Raw genomic sequence first — 26906 nt, forward strand, 5'->3', positions numbered from 1 at the left:
TAACTGAAGAGTATGACCCAGAAGAGAAACAGGAAACTACAAGAAACTCTGGAGAATGTCTTAAGAGCAACAATTAAAACACCTGAGCTTGGAGCCGTGTTGCACAAGGAAACCATCAGTGAAATATGCCAAGGTTAGGGCTGGACGGAGCTGTAAGATCTTCCAGCTAAGCAAAACATTTCAATAAAATTTAGTAATGTGCTTTCCTTTGTATACCAAGTGTGTGTTGCAATCTTGTCCCAGAAGTGACAACACGCCAGGTGTGGTGACTCACGCCTGTAATCCCAGCATTTTGGGAGGCCGATGCAGGCGGATCACCTGAGGTCAGGAGTTCAAGACCAAAGTGGACAACATGGTGAAACTCTGTTTCTACTAAAATTACAAAAATTAGCCAGGCTGGAGGTATGTGCCTGTAATCCCAGCTACTTGGGAGGCTAAGGCAGGAGAGTCGCTTGAATCCGGGAGGTGGAGGTTGCAGTGAACTGAGATCGCACCACTGCACTCCAGCCCAGGTGACAGAGCGAGATACATTTCAAAACAAAACAAAACAAAACAAAAAATGAAAACAGATGTAGTATTAAGACACATATATACCCTGGTCCTCTTCAGTGAACCTTGGAGCTCATCTGTAAAATGTTCGATGAAAAACAGAATATTGCTATTTTTTCCCACATAGAAAGCAAGTCCATGTTTTGAACTCTTAATACATATTTTGATAAATAAAGAATTGAATTGATAATTAAGGAGAGAATCACTCTACTGATTCCATGTAGATTATGTAGCAAAAATGACCCTAAACCACTGGTTCAGCATTTTTCATGGATTCCCTTCTTTCAGGACATTGAAAGACTGTTCTTGCTAGCTTTGCATACTCATAAATATTACCAGGAAAGAAGGGAGCTAAATGTAACATTTTATACATGTGGCACTAGTTAACATAAATTTAGGGGGGAACGGATCTTAAATCTCAATTTCCTCAGCATCAAAATATTGATCTACTTTCTTTATGGGTTGATGGATAGGGAAGCATGCAATTTCAAAACTGAAAGGGAATGAGAAATCACTCAGTAAGTACTTGGATTCTACTTGCATCCTCTTCTATGAGCAAAGAGAAAGCAGCTCATAGAGGCAATTTGTCTTTAGTAACATACCTTCTTAAGGCTGTCCTCATCATTCTGTTTCACTTAGAACCACGTATCACCCTTTCCCTGCTCTGACCTAAAACATTAGGGGGCTGAGTGACGCGGACTGTGGCCCAGGCTCCCGTATAAAGGAGCTTCCAGCTGGGAACTTGAATCTGCAAATGAAAGGAAGGGAGGAACCAGGGTATTTCTTCCCACGTTTTCTCTGCCTCAGGCTGCTACTTGGTAGTGGCTGAGCCTTTTACAAGGCTGCAGCCCCCCAAGGATACCCACTGCTTCCATAATTCTGCAGGACAGTCCTTGCAGAAGTTCTAGCATTCTGGGGTAACTTGTTTTTCTGACAGGACACTGGCACAGAGGACAATGTAGGACCAGAACTAAGGGGTTTTTTTTGTTTGTTTTTTCTTCTGTCTGAATACACTCAAAGATTAGATGACAGGATGCACATAGGAAACCCACACAGCTATATACATGTATTTAAACTGCTACTAAAATATTGAACAATAATATGTTGTGATGCTTTGTATTGACAACCAAAGTATGCTTTATTCTATCAGTAAATATTACCAGATATTATTGCATAACAAGTCGGAGATAGCTATTATTTATGTGATGGTTCATTTGATATTTCCACATGCCTGGGTAAAGGCATGCCCAGACAGCTGGCAAAATACTATTTCTGAGTATGTATGTGAGGGTGTTTCCAGAAGAGATGACCATTTGAATTGGTATACTTAGTAAAGAGACCTGCCCTCACCATTGTAGGCAGATATAATCCAATCCATTGAAGGCTAAAATAGAACAAAAAGGAGGAGAAAGGGCAAATTCTCTCTCTGCCTGTCTGTCTTTCTCTGTCTGTCTGTCTCTCTCTTTTTGAAACAGGGTCTCACTCTGTTGCCCAGACTGGAGTGCAGTGGCACAATCTCGGCTCACTGCATCATCTGCCTCCCAAGCCGAAGCGATCCTCCTGCCTCAGCCTCCTGGGTAGCTGGGACTACAGGCACGCACCACCACACCCAGTTAATTTTTGTACTTTCTATAGAGATGGGGTTTCACCATGTTGCTCAGATTGCTCTTGATCTTCTGGCCTCAAGTGATTCTCCCACCTTGGCCTGCCAAAGGGCAGGGATTACAGGCATGAACCACCGCGCCTGGCTCTCTCTCTCTTCTTGAGCCGAAGCATTCATGTTTTTCTGCCTTTGGACATCTGAGCTCCTGGTCCGTGGGTCTTCAGACTTAGACTAAATTGGACCACCAGCCTTCCTGGTTATACTGCTAACAGACAAAAGATGGTAGAACTTCTTGGTCTCCATAATTGCGTAAGTCAGTTCCCATTTTATGTATATGCTTGGTTCCATTTCTCTGGAAAACCCTGTCTATCTTGTGTTAAATAGCAGTAACCATAATACCATGGGTGTGATGTAGTAGCTTAAAAATTTTAAAGAAAAGTTATCATATGAAATGAATAATTTAAAATGAAAGAACATATTATTTTGTTATATTGCACACTTTGGAAAATAATGTCTAAAATATTGGTTTCAAACATTTTCATTCCAATCTTTTAGGATGTATTCTATTTTGAATGAGAATGAGTTGAAGATACTTTTACATATTTATACATCATTTTTTCCTTTCTATGAACTGCCTGTTTATATAATGGCTTTTTTTTTAACCAAAAAAAAAAAGCTAAGGCTTTATTTTTTGATTTTTAGAAAGTTTCATACTTATACTACATTTGAGAATTTTTGTGATGATGAAAGTGTTCCATAACTGCTCTGACTAATCCAGTAACCACTGGTCTAACATAGCTATTGAGCCCTTCAAATGGGGCTAGTGTAAACTGAGGAGCTTTATTTTTAATTAATGTCATTTTATTTTTTACTATACTTAAGTTCTGGGATACATGCGCAGGATGTGCAGGTTTTGTTACATAGGTATACATGTGCCATGGTGGTTTGCTGCACCCATCAACCTGTCATCACATTAGGCATTTCTCCTAATGCTATCCCTCTCCTTGCCCCCAACTCCCCAACAGACCCCAGTGTGTGATGTTCCCCTCCCTGTACCCATATGTTCTCATTGATCAACTCCCACTTATGAGTGAGAACATTCAGTATTTGGTTTTCTGTTCCTGTGGTTTGCTGATAATCATGGTTTCCAGCTTCATCCATGTCCCTGCAAAGGACATGAGCTCATTCTTTTTTATGGCTGCATAGTATTCCATGGTGTATATGTGCCATATTTTCTTTATCCAGTCTATGATTGATGGGCGTTTGGGTTGGTTCCAAGTCTTTGCTATTGTGAATAGTGCTGCAGTAAACATACATGTGCATGTATCTTTATAGTAGAATAACTTATAATCCTTTTCAGTGACCCTATGTGGCTAAGAGCTACCATATTTAACAGCAGAGATTTGGATATTAAGAAAATTGTGTCATCAGTATTGGGACAGTATTGGGAAGGTAGAGTTAATCTCTAATCTGTAGCTTTTTTCCCTACTCTTTTGACCAAATTCTTCTTGCAACATTAACTCAAAGAATGTACAGGAGAATGTAAGATGAATGGATATCCTGCTGGTATGTTTTGTACCGACTAAAAACCTGTACCTGGTTGTCAAGATTACTGAGCAAACCAATGTTTCTCATACTATGCAGCAAATTGAAATCACTTGCTAATATTTTTAAAATTCTAATTTAGAAATCTGGGCTCCCACCTCTAGTCTCCCTAGGTACCAGAATTAGAATGAACAGTGAAATTTACTTATCACAGACATAACCTGAAATCAGTGAATAGCCTATTGATAAGATACAGCTACAATGGAGAAGAGTTGGCAAGCATCCCTGAGAGGTTATATCACTATTGTAATGTAAGAGCTGAAAGGCAGCTGATGGCTTTCCTGATGTGTGATGGCCACACCCACTAAGACAGTGACACTTATTGGGATATTTAAAAGTTGTTCAGTATAGCTGAATATCTTTCATGCTGTTGCTGTGCATGCTGTGCCTGTTATTATTTTTAAATCTAATATGTAGCTGAGTGAAGCCTATTCAATCAGTTGGAATGTCAGTCTTAACCAAAGACCACATTTGCTGCTGCTGAACAAATGTGGGCATTGCTATCATATAAGCTAAAAATATTTCCCAATTTATACCCTTTCTTTTACGTTATATATGCTATATTCTTATGCAGCCTTCCATATATTATCTAATTTTATATCTTTTCCTCTATGGCTTTTGGGTTTGGTTCCCTTTGCTTAGAAAGACAGGCCCCTTCCAATATTACATGTTTATCTTTACACAGTCCTATATTTTCTTTTAATACTTTTTTTCTGCATCTGTATTATTTTTAGTAATTAATCTTAAATCTATTTTGATATAAACAAGTTACCTACTTTTCTAGAAGGTTATGGTTTCCATATTGATTGATACATGTTTCCTTAAATATGTATTAAGGTTTTGAATGCTGCATCTATTGTATGTAAATCCCTAAATGTATTTGGACATAGTAACAGATGTTCCATTTGTTCTTACAGTATATTTTAATGTGCCAGTATCAATAACTTTTAATCAATACATATTTATAAATTTTTTCTAACATGTAAATTCTCCTTACCATTATTCTTTTTGCTAATTAACTTAGCTATTTCTCATATACATTTTTCTGTATGACATTCAGAATGATCTCATTTATATGGATGATTTTAGATAGAATTAATAACTTTATAATACTGTCTTTTACTCAAAAGCAGATACATCCTTGCATTTAATCAAGTGTTCTTCTATGTCCTTTAGTAATATTCTAAATAGTTCTTTTTTGTTTCTTGTACATTTTCTATTACATTTTTTTCCTTGATATCTATTCATTTTTTGGATTACTTATACACTGTTGGTGGCAGTCTAAATTAGTTCAACCATTGTGGAAAACAGTATGGCGATTCCTCAAAGACCTAAGAACCGTTTGACCCAGCAATCCCACTACTGAGTACATACCCACAACAATATAAATCATTCTACCACAAAGACACATGGACGCAAATGTTTACTGCAGCACTAGTCACGATAGCAAAGACATGGAATCAACATAAATGCCCACCAATGACAGACTGGATAAAGAAAATGTGAAAAGAAAGAGATCACGTATGCAGCCATAAGAAAAGAAAGAGATCACGTCTTTTTGGGGAACATGGATGGAGCTGGAGGCCATTATCATTAGCAAACTAATGCAGGAACAGAAAACCAAACATTGTATGTTCCTACCTGTAAGTGGGAGCTAAATGATGATAACTCATAAACACAAGGAAGGGAACAACAGACAGTGGGGCTTACTTGAAAGTGGAGAGTGGGAGGATGGAGAGGAGCAGGAAAATTAACTATTGAGTACCAGGCTTAGTACCTGGGTGACAAAATAATCTGTACAACATGAGATTAACTATATAACAAACCTGCACCTGTATTCCTGAACCTAAACATTTAAAAAAAATTTCACAGTGGCTCACGCCTGTAATCCCAGCACTTCAGGAGGCCGAGGCGGGTGGATTACAAGGTCAGGAGATCGAGACCATCCTGGCTAACACGGTGAAACCCCATCTCTACTAAAATACAAAAAATTAGCCGGGCGTGGTGGCGGGCGCCTATAGTCCCAGCTACTGGGAGGCTGAGGCAGGAGAATGGCGTGAATCCGGGAGGTGGAGCTTGCAGTGAGCCGAGATCGTATGGCTGCACTCCAGCCTGGGCGACAGAGCGAGACTCTGTCTCCAAAAAAAAAAAAAAAAAATTCAGCAAAGTAAATTTTTTATAATTTGACATGAAATTAAAAAGGTAAATGTAAATGCACAAAGAAAAAAATTAAAGTCAAAAATTAAAAAATAAAAGACAACAATAACAAAAAGCATATCAGGATCAACAAGAGTAGCTTCAGAATATATATTTCCCTGAAGATACATTATGCAAATCAACAAATAATAAATCTGACTTCCAATCTAATCTAGTTTGGATTTTATTATAAATAGAGTTTGTATTTCTTTTACATTGTCCATCTAGTTATTTATATCTAGGAAGAGAACTTAAGAATTTAAAAATTAATTTTGTTGTTAGAAGCATTACTGAATTACCTTTACAAAAAGTAATTACCCAGATGATTCTCTTAGATTTTTTTTTTTTTTTTTTTTTTTTGAGATAGAGTCTCGCTCTGTCCCCCAGGCAGGAGTGCAGTGGCATGATCTCAGCTCACTGCGACCTCAGTCTCCTGGGTTCAAGTGATTCTCCTGCCTCAGCAGCCGAAGTAGCTGGGATTACAGGTGTCCACCACCATACCCAGTTAATTTTTTGTATTTTTACTAGAGATGGGTTTTCACCATGTTGACTAGGCTAATTTTGAACTCCTGATCGCAGGTGATCCACCTGCCTTGGCCTCCCAAAGTGCTGGGATTACAGGTGTGAGTCACTACACCTGGCCAGAGTTTTTAAGAAATATAATTGTATCCACTTCAAATCTTAGTTTCTCCACTGACTTACTTCACAGAATTAGAAAAAAAACTACTTTAAATTTCATACGGAACCAAAAACGAGCCCACACAGCCAAGAAAATCCCAAGCAAAAAGAACAAAGCTGGAAACATCAAGTTACCTGACTTCAAACTATACTACAAGGCTACAGTAACAAAAACAGCATGGTACTGATACCAAAACAGATATATAGACCAATGGAACAGAACAGAGCACTCAGAAATAATGCCACACATCTACAACCATCTGATCTTTGACAAACCTGACAAAAACAAGCAATGGGGAAAGGATTCCCTATTTAATAAATGGTGTTGGGAAAACTGACTAGCCATATGCAGAAAGCTGAAACTGGATCCCTTCCTCACACCTTACACAAAAATTAACTCAAGATGGATGAAAGACTTAAACATAAGACCTAAAACCATAAAAAACCCTAGAAGAAAACCTAGGCAATACAATTCAGGACATAGGCAAGGGCAAAGACTTCATGACTAAAACACCAAAAGCAATGACAACAAAAGCCAAAATAGACAAATGGGACACTAATTAAACTAAAGAGTTTCTGCACAGCAAAAGAAACTATTGTCAGAGTGAACAGGCAACCTACAGAATAGTTTTAAATATTTTTTAATTTCATCTCTATGTAAAATATACTTAATAAAGTTGAAAATTAAAGATGGAAAATTAGCAAAGTGAATGGGAAGTATTAGTTTTGTCCAGGTCTTAAGGAATAATGAAGAAACACTTCAGAAGGACAGAATTGCTTCCAGATTGAAAAATGCAAAATGTAGTTGCCTAGGGAATGAAGCAGCCAAAAAGCAGATGTCTAACACATCATATCACAGCTGTGATAAGAGGGAATAGAGAAAAGGGAATGATGTTGTCATTGAATTATCACATGGTAGAATGTAAGATACAAGTTATCAAGTGTTTTAAAAATGTTGTTCTCAGGTTGATTATTTGAAAATGAACTGGAATGGGGGTGTGCACTCTGAAGAGGCACCAAATTAAATTCACTGCTAACTCTAGTTCTCTTTCCAAATAAGTTTTTTGTTTGCTTACAAACAGATCCATTTAAAGACTGTGAAGCAATATCACAATTTATCTCACATGGCTTTGTGTATCTACAGGTCATAAGAGTTCATACATTTTTTCTTTTTCTTCCCCCCCTCCTTTTTTGAGACGGAATCTCACTCTGTCGCCCAGGCTGGAATGTAGTGGCATGACATCAGCTCACTGCAACCTCCACCTCCCAGGTTCAAGTGATTCTCATGCCTCAGCCTCCAGAGTAGCTGGGATTACAGGTGTGCACCACCATGCCCAGCTAATTTTTGTATTCTTAATAGATACAGGATTTTACCATCCTGGCCAGGCTGGTCTCAAACTCCTGGCCTCAAGCCACTCATCCTAGCCTCCCAAAGTGCTGGGATTACAGGTCACATATATTTTCTTGTATATTATATATTGAGGTAAAGCTCTGATATACATGCACCTCACAGCAGTTTATGAGAAGGGATTGACAAAACATGCCACAGAATGTGCACAGATGCAAAGAGATGAAACAGACCCACCGACACTACTTAATAAAGAAGACGCCTAGCAAACTAACTGTGTTGATGTGTGATTGAGGTCATATTTAAAACTCAAATGCTTTTTTAATATTAACTCCCTATCAGATATGGTTCCCAAATATTTCTCTCATTTTTTAGGATGACTGTTCACTTTGTTGTTTGCTATACAGAAGGTTTTTGTTGATGTAGTTCCACTTGTTTATTTTTCATTTTGTTGTCTGTGCTTTTGGTATCACATCTAAAAATATTATGCATTACCAAGACCAAGGTCATGAAGCTATTTCTATACGTTTTTTTCTAGCACTTTTACAGTTTCAGGTTTTCCATTTAAGTCTTTAAACCATTTTGAGTTAATTTTTTTATATGGTATAAGATAAGGGTCCAGGCCGGGCACAGTGGCTCACGCCTGTAATTTCAGCACTTTGGGTGGCCAAGGTGGGTGGATCACCTAAGGTCAGGAGTTCAAGATCAGCCTGGCTAACATGGTGAAACCCCATCTCTACTAAAAATAAAAAATTATCTGGGTGTGGTGACACACACCTGTAATCCCTGCTACTCAGGAGGCTGAGGCAGAAGAATCACCTGAACCCAGAAGGCAGAGGTTGCAATGAGCCAGGATCCACTGCCACTGCACTCCAGCCTGGGCGAAAGAGTGAGACTCTGTCTCCAAAAGAAAAAAAAAAAAGATAATGGTTTAACTTCATTGTTTTGCATGTGGATATCCAGTTTTCCCAGTAGCATTTGTTGAAGAGACTATACATTCCCCATTGTCTATTACTATTTTTTAATAAGCATGAGTCTCACTATATTGCCCAGGCTGGTCTTGAACTCCTGGCCTCAAATGATACCTCCTCCTCCTCCCAAAATGCTAGGATTACAGGTATGATCCGCCATGCCTGGCCCCCATTGTGTATATACATATACACACATGTATACACATGTGTATACATGTGCAGGTTACATAGGTAAATTGTGTCACAGGGGTTTTATGTACAGATTATTTTGTGAACCAGGTAATAAGCATCGTACCTCACAGGTAGTTTTTTGATCCTCACCCTCCTCCCACACTCCACCCACAATTAGGTTCTGGTGTGTGCTGTTCCCTTCTTTATCTCCATATGCACTCTATGTTCCCACTTATAAGTGAGAACATACGGTATTTGGTTTTCTGCTCCTGTGTTTGTTCTTGACACCCTTGAGGAAGATCAGTTGGCCATAAATGTGTGGGTTTATTTCTGGACTTTATGCTGTTTTATTGGTCTATATGTCTGTCTTTATGCCAGTACCATACTGTAGTTTTGTAATATATTTTGAAATCAGACGTGTGATACCTCTAGCTTTGTTCTTTCTCAAGATTGTTGTGGATATTCAAAACAATGTTTGTGGTTCTACCTAAATTTCTGGTTTTACACAAATTTTAGGATTTTTTTTCTATTTCTGTAACAAAATGCCATTGGGATTTTGATAGGGATTGCATTGAATCTATAGATTGCTTTGAGTAGTATAGACATTTTAACAATATTAAGTTTTCTAATCCATGAACACAGAAATATTTTCATTTATTTGGTTCTGCTTTCACTTCTTTCAGCAATGTTTTGTAGTTTTCAGTATACAACTCTTTTGCTCCCATGGTGAAGTTTATTCCTAAGTATTTTATTCTTTTTGATACTATTGTAAATGAGACTATGTTTTAAATTTCCTTCTTGAATCATTTATCATTAGTATGTATAAACTAAATATATAATAATAGTATAGTAAAAACATATCAATAACTTCCCCAACTCAATAGCAAAAAAAGAGGGAAAACACCTGATTTTAATATGAGCGAAAGACTTGAGCAGACAGTTCTCCAAAGAAGATATACACATAACCAGTAGGTAGGTAAACGATACTCAACATTACCAGTCATCAGGGAAATGCAAATCAAAACCACAATGAGATATCACCTCACACCTGTTAGGCTATCTATCATTTAAACAATGAAAACAAAAAAATAACAAGCATTGACAAGAAATTGGAGAAATCGGAACCCTAGTACACAGTTGGTAGGTATATAAAATGGTACAACCTCCATGGAAAACAGTATGCAGTATGGAACTTCCTCAAAAATTAAAAACAGAAATTCCATGTGATTCAGTAATCCTGATCCCAGGCATTTATCCAAAAGAATTGAAATCAGGATCTCAAAGAGACTTCTGCTCCCTCATATTCATTGCATCATTATTTACAATAGCAAAGATGTGGCAACAACCTAAATGTCCATAAGTAAATGAAAAGATTTTAACATGGTGGTATTTACATGCAATAGAATGTTATTCAGACTTTAAAAAAAAAAAAAAAAAAAAAAAAGCACATTCTGCCTGAAAGTTCTTTCAGCACAAACTTTGAGGACATTATGCTAAGTGAAATAAACCAGTCGCAGAAGGACAAATAATGCATGTTGCCACTTTCACATGAGGTACATGTATCTAAAATAGTCAAATCTATAGAAGCAGAAAGTTGAATGATGGTTGCCAGAGGACAGGAAAAGGATGAAATGAGGAGATGTCATTCAACAGATAAAATGTTGCAGTTAAGCAAGATGATTGAGTCCTGGAGATCTGCTGTACAACACGGAGCTTATAGTGAACAATATTGTATTGTGCACTTAAAAATTTGTCGAGAGGGTAGATTTCATGTTAAGTTTTTTTACTACAATTAAAAAGTTTTTTAAAAAAACGTTTTAACCACGCATTAGCAGATTAATCATTTTCAAAACCTAGAGAATATGGAGCTAAACAGAAATATAAACAGGAAGCTTCCTGGAGATTTAGACTAATAATGTAGACTTTCATTAAAATATGTTTTGGATCAGTGTCTTGAAACATATAAGCAGCTTCAGGCACTCTCTAGGCATTTGCCAAGTACTGAGGCAAGTATTGCAGTGTATTAAGTTTGACAGCTTGACATGTTGACACACGTGGCATTAGTATTGCTATACCTTCTATCACCACAAATGCTGCTTGTAGGCTTAGGTCAAGAGAATAAGGGCTCCACATGAAAGAAGGAAAAATGCCACTCACAAGGAGGAGAGTCACCTACCCTACAGCATATATCTCTTTTGCACTTCTGCCTCCTCAGATTTTCTATTAAACTATCCCTAGGCACTTATTTGACTTAAAACAAATGCATGTGGAAATCTTTGCAGGTAGTGTTTCTACCCTGTCTGGCTTACAGAGTTGACAACTCAGTCATTCGCAGTGATAATAATGGCCTGAATATTTTGTGACAGGTAGTACTTCTGCCTAACTGACTATACCATGCCACAGGGTCTCTGTGTCTTTCACCAGCCAAACCTAGAACCACGACACTGGACACTTCCAGTCAAAAAACAAAAATAAAGAGATACTAACTTCATATAGTCAATTAAGGTTTTTGTTTGAAAAATCAAGTACAACTGAACTCTATTTTAAAATAAAGCAAACTATTTTTGTGTTTAACAATCATATTTACTCAGTTTATAAGACTGGTACCACCCCATTCACTGCCCTTGTAGTCTGCAGTGCAGAAGAATCTTAGGCATTTATCAGAAAGGATTCGGAGAATTTGCCTGTAAAGTTCCTGCACATGTTATCCACTTAAAATAATTTCTAAGACGTTGATTTCATGATATCTCAACAATTGTTCCTAAGTGAGTGAAAATTATACCTTATGTTTACTCTTCCAATCATGTGCAATAAACTGAAGAGAATCTTTTTATTATAGATGTTGAGGAATTTTGTGTTCAATCTGAAGAGAAAGTTTAGTAGTTTGCATTTTCTGAATTTTCATAAAATATACATTTGCCATTCAGCAGAATACTTTGTATAAATTATATTTTATGAACATCGCACTAAAAATTTTTTACTAAAGAAATATTTCAACATGTAATATTTTAAAATATCACGTATCTATCAAGTTTGCATTTCTATTAAATGATCTGTATAGATTGTAAAATCGTCTGTCTTTCTTCTTCAGGATTATTTGTAAGAAGTGGCAGAGCATTTTATTAATTATTTCAGGTACGTAGAAGTCATTGTTCTGCCTGGCATTCGAAGTGAGATCGAATGAGGAGAGAATGAAGCATTTTCCCTGCAGCATTTCAATCCGTGTTGATTGTTTTTATTGTGTTTGTTCCTAAACCAATAACACTTGTCTTTTCTTTCTTTTTGTATCACATATTTGCGTAATGCCTTATGTGTTTCCTAACCCTCTTTTGTAGACTTATTTGTATCATCTGGAGCAGATTGTGAAGCTCTTAAAGGAAATTGGCATATTTGGTATAATTGGTATACATCCTAAAATATCTACAAAAACTGGGCCAGAAAACAAAAAGTTGGGAAATACATATTTGTAAAATGTAACAAAGGGTTAAGTTTTTTTATGATGTACATCAATTTGAAATTGTTCTTAGGCTTGAAAAATGCAAATGGAAGTGGTCTGTGTTCTTCCAGGCAGAAAAGTCAAGAGACAGGGCACAATTCTCCATATTTCAATTTTCCTTCTTCAACAATTACCCATTCACAGAGAGACAGCTTCCTTTCAAGTGGGACCAGAGTAACCATAGAGTAGAATAAAACTTTGAAGCCACCTAGGATTAACAGGAAATACATACACATACATATATATACACACATATATACACACACACACACATACACATACATATATATACATATATACACACACATACATATACACACACATACATATATACACATACATATATATACACACATACATATACTTTCAGAGACTTGGGGTTGTTTTATCTACACTACAACTTAGCTATGTTATGTGTGGTTATGGTGTCTATTATACTAAGTCTTAACTTTGATCTTGACATTTAAAGTTATCTGTCCACTTTCTTTGCCATATCCAAAATTATCTTCCAGTCTTTCCAAAACTTGATAGTCCAATCTGACCAGTAATCTCACTAGTTATTGCACAGGAAACCGTAACTCTGGATAGTCACAATCTCCATGCTTTTTTCACATCTTTCTATCTTCATAAAATAGCCTCCTTAATCCTTCCATAATCTAAACTATAATGCTTTCTTCAAGACCTATGTAAGCCTTACTTCTTTGACAAATTCAGCTTACAATGATCTCCACATTCTGTCCATTTCCACATGCTTAGGCATCTGTACCTAATATTTGCATGTTCTGCTGAATCTTTCTTTGGTTTGCTCTAATATGTATACCTTATCTCTTCAGTGATTTTGTTGTTGCTGTTTGTTTTGTTTTTGTTTTTGAAATGGAGTCTCGCTCTGTCACCCAGGCTGGAGTGCAGTGGCGAAATCTCAGCTCACTGCAACCTCTGCCTCTCAGGTTCCAGCAATCCTCCCATCTCAGCCTCCCAAGTAGCTGGGATTACAGGCACATGTCACCACGCCCAGTTAACTTTTTTGTATTTTTAGTAGCGACGGGGTTTCACCATGTTGGTAATCAGGCTGGTCTCAAACTCCTGGCCTCAAGTGATCCACCCACCTCGGCCTCTCAAAGTGCTGGGATTACAGGTGTGAGCCACAATGCCCAGTCTTCTTCAGTGAGTTAATGAACTTTTGATACCTTCCAGAAATTTGGACAAAGATAGGCACAGATTAGCAGACTGACATATTCAAATCCATTCATTTATTGGTTCTTTCACCTATTTACTCAACAAAAGTCATGTGCCACACTGGATGTTGGATGCCAGAAATGCTAAGATTAGAAAAAGAAAATCTGGCTCATAAAAAAGCTCAAAATTTATAGGGAAAAGAAAAATGTGCCATTCTAACTGGTATATGAAATTAGTACAGCATAATGTACTAAAAAGAAGAGGTGATGCGGGCAAGAGAGAGTCACTTTTAGAGTGATCAGAGGAGTATTCTACAAGAAAGTGCGTTTTATTCACTCATTCCTTCAATAAACATTTAATATTTGACTGTGAGTTGCCAGGTGCTGTTACACTTTGGGGATGCTGAGATGAAAGGTCACAAGGTACAGTATTTACACAGCTCACACTCAAGAGGGGAAGACACTGAGTAAATCCACAAATTACAGCAGAGTCTAGAAAGCAATGTTACCTTAACAGGATTATGATAGATGCCATGTTTTTACTTCTATTGGTTTGGATTAGTAAGGATAGCATTCATGTCACCATTTCACCATGAGTGCCTCAAGTTTAATAAGAGTGAGCAAGTAACGTAAATGGCAGTGCCTGGATTTGGCTTTCTCCAAGCTTGCTTAACAGAAGTACAACAATTTTCCTGATTCATTGATCACCTTTTTAAAAAAATACACTTTAATTAACATACCTAAATATTAGCATGCGTTAGCCACTACTTATCTAGCTTAAATTCCAATGCTTAATTCAAAAAAGAGTAGAAGATAATCCAAATATCTAGTTAAATAAATACCTCATTACGTTTTTATTGTTATTGGCTCATAATTACTGTTTATTTTATCCCTCGTTTGAATGGCTTTCATGGAATTAGTTGAACTGTAATACCCAGTGTTTGGAGTTTTGGGGGGTGTGTGTTGTTTTGTTTTGGTTTTTTCCTCTTACAGCTTCAACTTGCTTTGGATTTTAAACAGCTTCTCTTAAAACTGCTTATAGGCAACTTCTTCTAGCCCCACTGTTGCTCCCTCTAGAGAAAGAGCAAGGCTACTTCTCTCAAATCCAATTACATCAATAAGCATGGATTGAATGGCCACCAAGAGCTTTAAAGATACAAAAGTGAGTAAATCACAGTCCATTTCTTCAATGAGTTTATAATGTATGACGGAGTTGTAGGAAGTTTCAAAAAAGAGACAATTGACTGGTCAAAGAAAATTATCATTATGTGCCCAAATAGGCTTCCAAATTATCTATGTGCTAAGAATGATGCTTCATTAAGTAACCCATTTTCTCTGGTTCCAGCAGCTCAGCCAGAGGGGGAAATATAGTTCTTTGATTGCAGTGTGTTGTTCTTAGCCCACATAAGATCCAAACAAATATTTTTCTGTACTAAGAAAGAAGTCTTTTCTTTGTCATCAAACCTCCTTTAGCTTCCCTCTTCCATCAGGTGTTTATATGCCATATCCAGGTTTATTTATCAATCAACTACAAATGTCACCCGCTTTATCACAAAATGCCTCTTTCCCAGTCTCCCTCTTACAGGAGCTGCACCACTGTTTAGAACACACAGCAATTTACACATTTATACACTTTACAGAGACTAGAGAAGGGTTTATAGATACATATACAACTCCACATATTATATATATAAATTCCCATATACCAGACAAAGAAACAGGGTTTCAAAAATCCCAGTTATCAGAAGAAATAAAAGGAACAAATTATTTTGATTAATTTTAAATAAAGACAATGCAGGCTGGGCTTAGTGGCTCACGCCTATAATCCCAGCACTTTAGGATGCCGAGGCAGGTGGACTGCTTGAGTCCAGGAGTTCGAGACCAGCCTGGCCAATATGCTGAAACCCCGTCTCTACTAAAAACACAAAAATTAGCCAGTGTGGTGGTGGACACCTGTAATCCAAGCTACTCGGGAGGCTGAAGTAGGAGAATTGCTTGAACTCGGGAGGCGGAGTTTGCCGTGAGCCGAGATCGCACCACTGCACTCCAGCCTGGGTGACAGTGAGACTGTGTCTCAAAAATAAATAAATAAATAAATAAATAAATAAATAAATAAATAAATAAATAAAAATGCGAGACTATTATGTTTTTGAACAAAAAAATTTTTTATACAAGTCTTATTTATTTCTTAGACTCCTACACTATTTAATGGACTAATAGGGTTGTTTTCAATTTTTGATAACCCTGTAAAATAAATTTACCCTTAGCATTCTCATAAATTTACCACAAAATGTATTAGAAAATGAACATTTACCATACTTTCTCTTGGAAAATGTTTTCAATGTAAGTCTGAAAATTCTGTATTTCTACTTAAGAGATCGGTAAACAAGATGCAGTACTGACTATACTCCTTTCCCCGAGAGACTATGTCTTTTTTTAAAGAACATACCCAGATGCTGTCCTCTTGGCGATGTTGTTTCCAGTTCCAGCCACTATCACTGAACATCAGGAGGTAGCTGGTCACCCAGTTGGAGCTACCATATCCCCCTTGAGTGGCCACAGCGGTGACCTCCATTCTCTCTCCAAGGTCAATCTGCAACCACTGGTATTTGTTAGACACAAGTGGAGACCAGCCACCAGCTCCTTTTATTAAAAATAGAAACAGGAGAAAATTGAGAAAGGAGAGTTAGTTAAAAATCTATGTTAGTACAGTCGAAATGCCAGTAAGATTGTATTCCTCTATGGAACTTAAATTTCCAAAACATGAAACTTTTTATAATCGTAAAAAAATATAGAGTTAAAAATTTAGTATAATTGTATGATGTCTATGTTAATTAATTGTGTTCATTTCTAGGTTTTACAGCCTCCTAAAACTGGGAGAACTAGGGGTCTTGCTGAAGATTTAAAATGTTTAACTTGATAGGTGAACATTCCTGCCAACACGGGGAACTAGCATGTCTATCGCACACATGCATGACTGGGTAATGGTCTGCTCTCCTACCCCTCTGCCCAGGACTGGATGTAAGGAAGTAACTTCAAGCTATGAAGGAACTAAAGCTATGGTGGAACTAAAAATCTACTTTTGATCATGTTTAGAGAAGGAAGTACATTGATAAGTCTGGGAAAACAAGTCAAGAAATAGTTCCTGCCCTCAAAATATTTACAGTCTTTTGGGAGGGACAGATGTTGAAAACCATGTTTGAAACACACATTAATGATGGGGCGTGTGCAGGAGAAAATAACATAATGAAGATGCTCTATCCGGTGGTGGGCTGGAGCTCAGTCCCAACAGTTTGTGAGAGACAATCATTAACTTTTCAATTTTGCAAGCTAGTTATTAAACATAACCATCTTTGCAATTGGTCATGATGAGAGTATTTAAACCACAGAAATTGCAAACTCTGCAAATAAGCACCTGCCCCCACCCCAGCCAGTTTACCAACACACCACTGATTCTATCCTGTGTGGGAGGAGGGTAGTGGGTAAGAGGATGGGGGAAAAGAGAACCAAGGAAATCATAGAGGAAGCTGTGCTTGATCACTCAGAAGTAAAGAATACAAGTTGTGATGTATGTTCAAGGAAGTAATGTGTGGAGCATAATTTATTGTGTTATATTTCATCCAACACACACCAAAATACTGTAGATGTGACTCCTTTATGTCTTGTTAAGAAGCTTCATTCTTCCAGTTTAATATAATAATTTGGGGAATTCTTTTGAGATTTAACATTGCTGATAATACAAGTAACATATCGTCATTGTAAAAGTTATGAAATAGGGTTTGACCCATTCTCGAATCCATATTTATCTAACATTTAATGTTTTAAATGCCACATCAATTACATAGCACCCCAAATAAGAATGTTAGCACATTTTCTTCCCCCATTCTTTTGCTGCTCACCTTGAGGCTCTGATAATAAGGTCTGGAATTTTAGATACAGGTTACCATTAATTTATATAGTTTTAATTCAAGCATTATTATTGGCATATACGATCCATTTTATGAAACCTTGAGTACAAGACCTCATTCAAAGAAATGCTCAATAAATGTCTGCTCTTATCGTAGGGCGTATGCCATTGTAGGACCTGAAGGCACACACCAGTGTTGACAACTGCTCTGTAAGACCTCACGATTATTTTGATGGTGGAACATAGCCTAATGACACTCTGACAGATGAAGGGCAGAACTCTGCTACTTACAACTACAAACAAGAGAAGACGCCAGGCAGGACCACACAGGGGGATGCACCAGGGGACAGGATAACGGCAAACTGGAGCTGTAGGAGGCAGCTTCTGTATGACAAGCAGGGTAGGGCTAGCTAGCTAGGCTTGGTGGGCTTCCTGTGAATTGGCTAATTTGAACAATTTATCTAGGAGGCACTAGGGCACTAGTTGTCTGGTACCTGTCCCAGCAATGATGCTTAGTGACCCCAAAGGGTGAGAACCTAACAAAGGAAGTGGTTGGAATATGGACATCATCAGCTGCTAAGAAAGGAAAGTGCCCAGTCCTAGCCAGGGTCAAAACTGGGTCAAAGCAGCAGTTTAAAAAATTATATTACAGCAAACTGCACATGTACCCTTTAATCTAAAATAAATAAGTTGAAATTCTTTTTAAACATTATATTATAAGAAGGTCCTCTCTTGACGGCATCACACTAATGACTTTGCATTCAGGTATAATCCCTGTTTCTTACTACACTGTCTTTAGAATTAGATACATCATCAAATTTCCATCTTTCTTAAAGTTAATCATTATTCAAAAGTGTATTCCATTCCATGTGTCAAAAGCACAATGTTCTTCCTCTTTTGTAGATCCAGAAATTTTTCACATACTTGATTTTTGTTTATGTTCTGACTTTTAATTTTCTCTGTATTTGCTCTTAAAGAACCTGTGATTTTGGGTGCAGTTTCATTGTACACCAATATTATCTACCTTTATGCTTATAAAGTACAATATTCTCATCTTTTTTTTTATTATAAGTTCTAGGGTACACGTGCACAACGTGCAGGTTTGTTACCTATGTATACATGTGCCATGTTGGTGTGCTGTACCCATTAACTCGTCATTTACATTAGGTGTAATTCCTAATGCTATCCCTCCCCCTGTCCCCTCCCCACAATAGGCCCCGGTGTGCGATGTTCCCCTTCCTGTGTCCAAGTATTCTCATTGTTCAATTTCCACCAATGAGTAAGAACATGCGGTGTTTGGTTTTCTGTTCTTGCTATAGTTTGCTGAGAATTATTCTCATCTTTTAAGCAAGAGTGCTTGTTGCCTAGACATGGTCCCTGGGTGTCTCGGGGTCATTTGTTTAGCACGGCCCTGGTGTCCACGAAGGGCACTTCCTACCCTTGCAGACTGTTGTTTATACGGAACGTGTTCTTGAATGATCTGAAGTACACTTTAAATAGCACCCTGCCACAAATAGCTCGGGGAGTTCTTGAACTCTGTGGGAACTGCTCCTGAGGCGTTATTTTAAAATCTGAATCAATGCTTCCTCCATCCTTCATTTTTCAGGATGTGACGAAACACCATCCATCCTCCTCTACTTATTCTAATGCCGTATTACTTCCCATTTGCTGAGCAAGGGAGTCCTTCTTGTCAGGCACTTTGTGAAGGCCTTGTTAACTAACTCTCAGTGCAAGCTACATAGTAGATGGTGCATCAGATACCAAGGGTCTGAACACTTTGCCCTCACCCGTGAAGCAGTCAAGAGGCACCATGCCCCTAACTAGGACACAACAGTGCCTCTCATAGTGTCAGGATGCAAAGGTGGGAATCAGTGGTTCCCAGTGGTGTAGAAAAGACTCGCTGACGCTGACAGAGATCAGGCAACCTCAGGATTAAGCTACCAGGCAGTAGGGTTAACTTCGCTTCCTGTAGTTAACAATGGACCACGTCTTTGAAGTACAGGCACGTGATGGACATGGCACATGGATGCATATTTCCCTCCACTGTCCTATCTAATTTTATTCTTTCCCTCCAGGCCCTGTCAAAACTTTACAAATTGAAAGTCATCTAGGGGCTGGTGCTAATCAAGTATGTTTAATTCTCTTATTGCTGCAACTGCACATCTCTCTGTATTTTTGTCATTTTTGTTTGTTCACAAGGAAAAGTTAAGAAAGGGTGAATGAAGTGCCCTTAGAATGCCACCATCTCAGCCTGGAAATTCCACATTTGGAATTGCATCTGTATCAGCTGATACCTCTGAGAAAACACTGATTAGTTTGCTTCTTGTCCTTTCTAGTTAACTGTAATGGTTTAAAGCCGGAATTGAGAATATGTTTTCCTAAAGTCCAGAATTTCATAGTATTTCCCTTGCATTTCCATGCCTCTACAGGCCAGTATTTAAAAAAGCGAACAGGTGACAGAAACACAGCAAGGAAAAAAGAATCAGTGTGATTCTAGTAAGTTAAAATCGGATCATCAATTCTCATCAGGAGAAATAACCTCTCACCGACCGCTCCCTCTTCCCAGCGCTGCTCATAGTTACAGCTGCACCAGCCAACTTGAAACATTCACAGTTAATTGACCTTGAACATTTCAATTTCTTACCTGTGGTGAAAAGGTACAACTGGTATGCAAATTACGCTATATCATTAACGAGGTACACTGATAAAGTAATGGAAATTCAGATGCTTCTAGGCTATACCAAGTAATTTCAACCAGATAAGTTGGCCACAGGGAATCCAAATATCCCTACTGGGTTTTAAGCTGTGCCGCTCTGCAGATGCACATGGCATTAGTGTGTGATAGAGTGTTAGGCTTGTTCTAATTTTAAGACAAATGCTAAACAGCAAAATGGAAGACATAAGCTAGACAGATAGACCGATAGAGATAAATTGATTATTCTTTGCAGACTTCTGTTTTTTTTTGCCAGCCTATGATGACAGCTAGTGACATGAAATGCAAACGTAACTGCAGCTGAGGTTAGACCACCAGCTGTGAGACCACTGCCAAACCGCACAGCCCTCAGAAACACACTATTGTCATATTTACTTTTTCAATGGAGAAAGTGATGACTAACTCCAGCAAATTATAAACTCTGTATTACTAAAAAATAAAATGTATTTATTTATTTTGTTTATTAACAAAACCTTTTAGCTGCTGGTTAAGTGTTATTTGAGCTCATGATTTTAGTATGCCAATATATTCAATATCATAAGAAACCAATTCTTATGAAACTAAAGACCATCTTTTCTCAACCCCTTCTCTTCCATGATAATTTACCCACAAAACAAAAACAAGAGTCTTGCCCCCACCAGTTCATATTTGTCCCCATACTGCAGGTTTCCTTTCCCTGTTCCACCCTCCTCTTTCTCCTGCCTTAACCTTGTTACTGAGACTTGGCATAATAAAGCGTCATAAATCTATTCAAATGGAAAAATGTCTTAACTCTTCATATTACAGCCTAAAAGCTCACATTTAAAAATAAAAGTTCTCCCCATTCACAAGACTCTTAAATGCTGTAGTATTGTTATGAGAATTACATTTTAAAAGCACATTAAGTGCCTATTGATTTCTCCCACATTCAACCAACATCAGAGTATGTGGCAGTTAGTGTGTTTTGAATTATGAAAATTATTACTGCTATTAGCTCCAAAGAGAGTTACGATCACGGCGAAGTTGAGTTTTGAAAAAAAAATTAGTAACTGATTGACCACAAAACACAACATCTCTTTTATTTGTTGCCTACCACTTTTCAACATCAGATTTCTGAGGAACCTGCTTCTGTAACATGTGTTGTTCTGAATTGTAAGAAAAGCAAACTAAAAATTATCCAGTGCCTACTGTATGCTAACCACACTACTAGAAATTGCATACATTATATTAACTTAATTATTAAAATTATCTTGTGAGATGCAGTATGTTTTAACATCTCTTAAAAAGAAAAAAAACAAAAATATTTACAGAGGCTAAGTAAATTTTCCAAATACTATGCAAATATTTTAGTGCAGGTGAGAAATTAGTTACTTTTAATACTATTTTAATCTGTGGGAGGATGTCACTTTACAAATCACCCCATTTTTCATTCTTTACCCCTGGAGTAATTACAACTATCTTTGCCTCATAGTAGTATATTTTATCCCAAGAATATGTTCAAATAATTTATTCAGCGTGATTTAATTATAAATTACCTGGCTGGCTGAATTATGTTTAAGACTCATATATCCCATCTACTAAATATCACCAGTATTTAGTGCTGGTCAGGGAGACACATCTTAAAATTTCAGGGAAGTAAAAGGAAAAAGTGAAGAAAAAATACTCTTAGTTGGAGTTTTTAAATATAGGTAAGAATCACCTTTATCCCGTAGTAATATTAAAAATGGCATGACAGACATTCCTGGTGGTCATCAGTAAAGGCGATGTGTCAACTTTATTCAAGCAGAGACTGCAGAGACAGAAGGAATTACATTTCTTCCCCGAGATTTTAAAGTGTAGAAGGACACAGATGTTCAAGGACACAAAACACAAGTGAACATAATTGAATGACGGTTCTAGCCACCATTAGGATATCCAAATTCCTCGAAAATAATTGGCTTAATTAAAATTGTCATAGGAAAGTTTCCCTCCAAGATAATTACTTTTTTTCAAATGTGATTTCATCTAGATTTCCCCAAGAGTCCAAGTGTGCCCAGATCATTTTGATCTTGACATAAAATTATAATAATGTAAGAAAATGGAAAGAACGTGGTGCCAATATTTGTTTGGCTCCCTTAAATGGTGTGCGGTGTCCCCAGGCCACCATTTACAGCCTTTTAATAGCTTTGTATTTTTACCAGTGTCATTTGTTTCAGCTGGAAGAGAACCTGACTCTACTGGTGCTGTGTATGTTGCTGTTGGTCTTATGTTTACTTCTGAATTTTGACCTTGCCTACTTTGATCACAGTGATTGTTTCAAGGATGGGCAGGTGACCTTGAGCCATGACCACAGAGCAATTTCAGGATTTTGTGATGACTATTGGAGAACAGATTCTTTTCTGCTATTAATGCTAAGAAGATAAGACACAGGCATCAAGCTGTAGGAGCTATTGTTGTGGAAAGCCTGTCTGAGGGAGGCCAAAAGAGAGAGAAGGAGAGTTGAGAAATGAAGTGAGACCAAGTTCTGAAAACAAGATCAGGACTGCTAGGTCCTGCTGTGCCTGCAGAGTGTTTGCCGTGCTTTCTAGTTACATAAGCCATTTGTTGGGCCCCTTACTTGTGCTTATCCTTCTCACAGTCACTGCTTCAACAATTCCCTCTCTCCTGCTTCATTATTTTTATTTTCTCTTTAACGGATAATTCCCATCAGTGCACTGTTGCATCAGCATGCTCTTATTTTTCTCATTTTAAAAGAAGAAACTTCTTTTGACCCCGTTCTAATTTATTTTTTTTTTTTTTGCTTCTTTTAATGAAATAATATACGTCCACATCACTCTCCAATTTTTCTCACCCCATTCTTTCTTGGGCCAACTCCGATCAGATTTTCAATCTCTGCCACTCAACTGCAAGTGCTCTTGTCAAAGTCACCAAGAACTCCATGTTGCTAAATCCAGTGGTCAGGCTTCAGACTTCTGTTCACATGGACAATCTGTGGCGTTTGATACTGGTGACCACTCCTGATGCCCGAAGAGACTTTGCTCACTTAGCTTCCACAAAAGCACCTTCTCTTAATTGTCTTGCTACCTAATTGTTTGCCCCTTCTCGCTCTCATTGCTGGTTTCTTCTTTTATCTCACATTATTTTTTAAAGTTGAGACTCTCCAGGTCTCAGACCTCTGCTCTGCTGCTTTTCTGTCTTCATTCACTCCTTGGTGATCTCTCTTAGCCTGATGAATTTAACCATTACCCACATGTCAAAAATTCCCTCATTCATAAATCTGCCTACACCCCTTCCCTGAACCCAAGACTGGTGTATTCCATTCTACTTGATCTCTTTAACATTTCCAAAACTGATTTTCCATTCTCCTTCTGAATCCTCCTCTATTCACACCTTTTCCCAGACCCATATAAAGGTAATCTTATCCTTCCAGTTTCTCAGTACAAAAAAAACTGGAGTCACGCATGACCTCTTTGTTTCTCTCATACCATACTACAAAACCACCAGAAGATGCTGTTGGTGCTACTTTATTATTAAGAATCCTGCTGTTTTTCTGCCTTCCTGGATGCTCCTTTGATTCAGGCCACATTATTCAAGCCTGGATTCTTGCAACAGTCACCTAATAAGTCTCTCTCTCTCTTCCTGTGCCCACTGAGACTCTCTTCTCTACACGACAGGTGTGAAATATTATACCTGTGCACAAAATACTGCAATATTGCAAGAACTCTCAACTTTACAGAGTGAAAGACAAAGTTCTCACTAGCCATCTGCAACGTCCTCAATGATCTGCCCCCTTAAACCACCCCCATATCATCTCTACCTCTCTTTTTCTTCTTCCCAGTTCACTGGTCTCCATTTACAATGGCCTCCTTGCCGTTCTTTGAATAAACTGAACATCAGTCATTTTCCATCTCAGGAGCTTTATTAAGCTCTTGTTTCTCCAGGAACACTCTTCTCTGAGACACTCTGGGCTATTACCTTTGCTGCCTATAAGTCTTTTGCTTGAATGCTACCCTCTCTTAGAGGCTTGTATCTCCTGACCTCCCCCATTTAAAATTTCTTCTGCTCCACAATGATACTCCCATTTGTCTTCCCCTGAACCACTTTTTCATTTTGGACAGAAATCTCCATCTTTTAATATAGCATATGATTTTTATGTCATATATTTAGTGTTTATGTGTTATATTTATTAGAATACAAGCTCAATGAGATCAGGGGTCTTCACCTGTTTTATTCATTGACAGACCCCAAGTGTCTGGCACATTGCTGGACACAGAGTAGGTGCTTAAAAAAGTATTTACTGCATATAAGATTGAAATAAATTTGTAGTCACGTGGGTATAACAACATGGTCTAAATTTATACAACCTACTGAAAAAGCTGGTACTGTAACCAAACTGAAAGCACAGAATACTTTTCTTTGCTGCACGGTATTTTTTATCCAGTTTTCGAACAGAAGTTTAAGCACTCAGCTGAAATACACACACACACACACACACACACACACACACAATTGCCTCACACCTACACAGCTTAATCACTTGTAAACTACATTTCAAAGATGTATGTATTGCTTTGTTTTGGCATTTTTGATACGACGAAAAAGAGATGCTTTTTCACTTCAACTCCCCAGCAAGGTTCTTAATTAATAATACCTCACTAAATTGTCTCCTGTTTCAGTTCTTTGCTGTCAATCAATTTTCCCTCACAGCAAACTGGCAGACTGACTTTCAGTCTTACTTCTTGTATTGCCAGACTGGACATTTCTGAAATCTTTAATAATGCAGGGCTTTGAAAAGTAAATACTTACAAGCTTTCTCTACGCAGGCATTTTGATTTGTGTATTTGATTTGCAAGTTTTATGACAGCCAAATTTCCCCTGGAAGGCTAGAATAAAGTCACAAATATGCCAAATTCTGTACATTAATTTTGTTTTTACCACAGAAAGTTTTATTTCATTCAAACTAGTAGTTTTGGAAAAATGATTTTTAGCACATAATGTCTAGAAATTCAGATGATAATCAGGATCTGCCCATGTTTTGCTTTCTAAGCCCATTATAATACCTTTCTAAAAGTTTTGATTTAGATCTTTTACAGGGAGGCAGGTCATTTCAGTAAATGACATCATGCATCGGAGAGAGCCTACTGGCAATATCCCAGAGATTTTAAAACCATTTTTCGCTTCTCTACCTTCTTTTTTTTTTTTTATCTTCCCTAGCCAGACTGAGATGATAAGCTGTCATGAGCCAAATATTCTCATATCACTCCTTCTGGGTCAACAAACTGAAGTCACTCTCCTGTACCCAGCAGACATCATTTCCACTTAATGGTAGAAAAGCCAGCATTACTAGGGCATAGTATTATCAAAAAGGTAAAGTGCAAAACCAATTTCAGACATTCGATTGATTAAATCATTTAATATTTCCTCAATTAGTAAATGCTAAAACACATTAATATAGCATTACATTCTCAATTCATGAGATTTGTTTACCTCTGGGCTTAAGTATTCGTTTAATTCGGTTTTGAATACACTATCTTATTGAATTACATGATTTCCTTATTTATTTTAAACAACAGACATTTATTTTTCACAGTTCTAGCGGCTGAGAAGTCCAAGATCAAGGGGCTGGCAGATACCGTTCCTGGTAAGGGCTTGCTCCCTGGCTTGTAGACAGTTGTAATAATTTTTATTTCAGAGGCAAGAAGGGACATTATCAGTGATGCATGTGATCAAGACAGCCTTAACATTGCCCTCAGCTCAACTATAGACAAGTTTCTTTCTGACTTTAAGCTCTTGACCTCCCTTTTCTTACAGCATTTACTTTATAAAACTTATGATTGTAAATTGTGTCTCTGCCCCTTGAGGTGTAAATCTTCATCCAACCCCTTGCCAGTTTTACAATCCAGGGATATCTTTCTCAAGGACCTGGGAGCCACCCCTTTGAAATGTAATCATCAAGAAAGATAGGACTTCCATCTTCCAGGCTCTGTGGGAGGGTAGGAGCCTAACTTACATAAGATCCAATTAGCAAACACAGATGGCCTCATCACATTGGCCAAATCCCCTCCCTCCCCAATGTCCTCCAGTATATTTCCACTAGCTCAGCCCAGCGCTTCAATGGAATTGTTTCAATGGAATTGAGTTCAATCTCTCTCCCAATACTCTTGACCTCTGTTGCAATACTTTTGTATAAAATCTTCCTTGACTGCTTCACTCAATCCAGTGCAATTTTTCTTTGACAGGAAGTCACTGTTTTGTTTTAACTAAAACAATGTGTTTTTCATGATTCTGCCTAACGAATTGTATTCCCCAGTAACCTAACCATTCAACAATCAGAGCCTAAGAGAAGCTGAAGAGCAATGCCTAGAAGTGAATGCGGGTCTGGCTGGGAGCCAGCCAGAGGAATTCTTCCTGGTAAGTGGCAATACTCAAAGGCTGTTACACAACTGCTTCATCCATTAGCCAAAAGAAAGTCACAGCCAGCTTCAGGAACTCTGAATAGCCAACAAGAAGTATCATGGGGCCCAGCCAGTAAAAGG

General features: G+C 37.7%; 1 protein-coding gene across 2 annotated transcripts in view; it reads right to left on the minus strand.

Moving 5' to 3' along the window:
- The window catches only part of CNTNAP4 (contactin associated protein-like 4), a 276153-nt gene that overhangs the window by 182458 nt on the left and 66789 nt on the right, over window positions 1-26906 (minus strand). For both annotated transcript variants that reach the window (XM_011990104.1, XM_011990105.1), the window contains exon 3: window positions 16242-16435. In XM_011990104.1, coding sequence (XP_011845494.1) covers window positions 16242-16435 — 194 coding nt within the window. The remainder of the gene's footprint in view (window positions 1-16241; window positions 16436-26906) is intronic.

This window comes from Mandrillus leucophaeus, unplaced genomic scaffold (assembly GCF_000951045.1).
Source record: "Mandrillus leucophaeus isolate KB7577 unplaced genomic scaffold, Mleu.le_1.0 Scaffold37, whole genome shotgun sequence".
In the NCBI taxonomy this organism is placed as follows: domain Eukaryota; kingdom Metazoa; phylum Chordata; class Mammalia; order Primates; family Cercopithecidae; genus Mandrillus; species Mandrillus leucophaeus.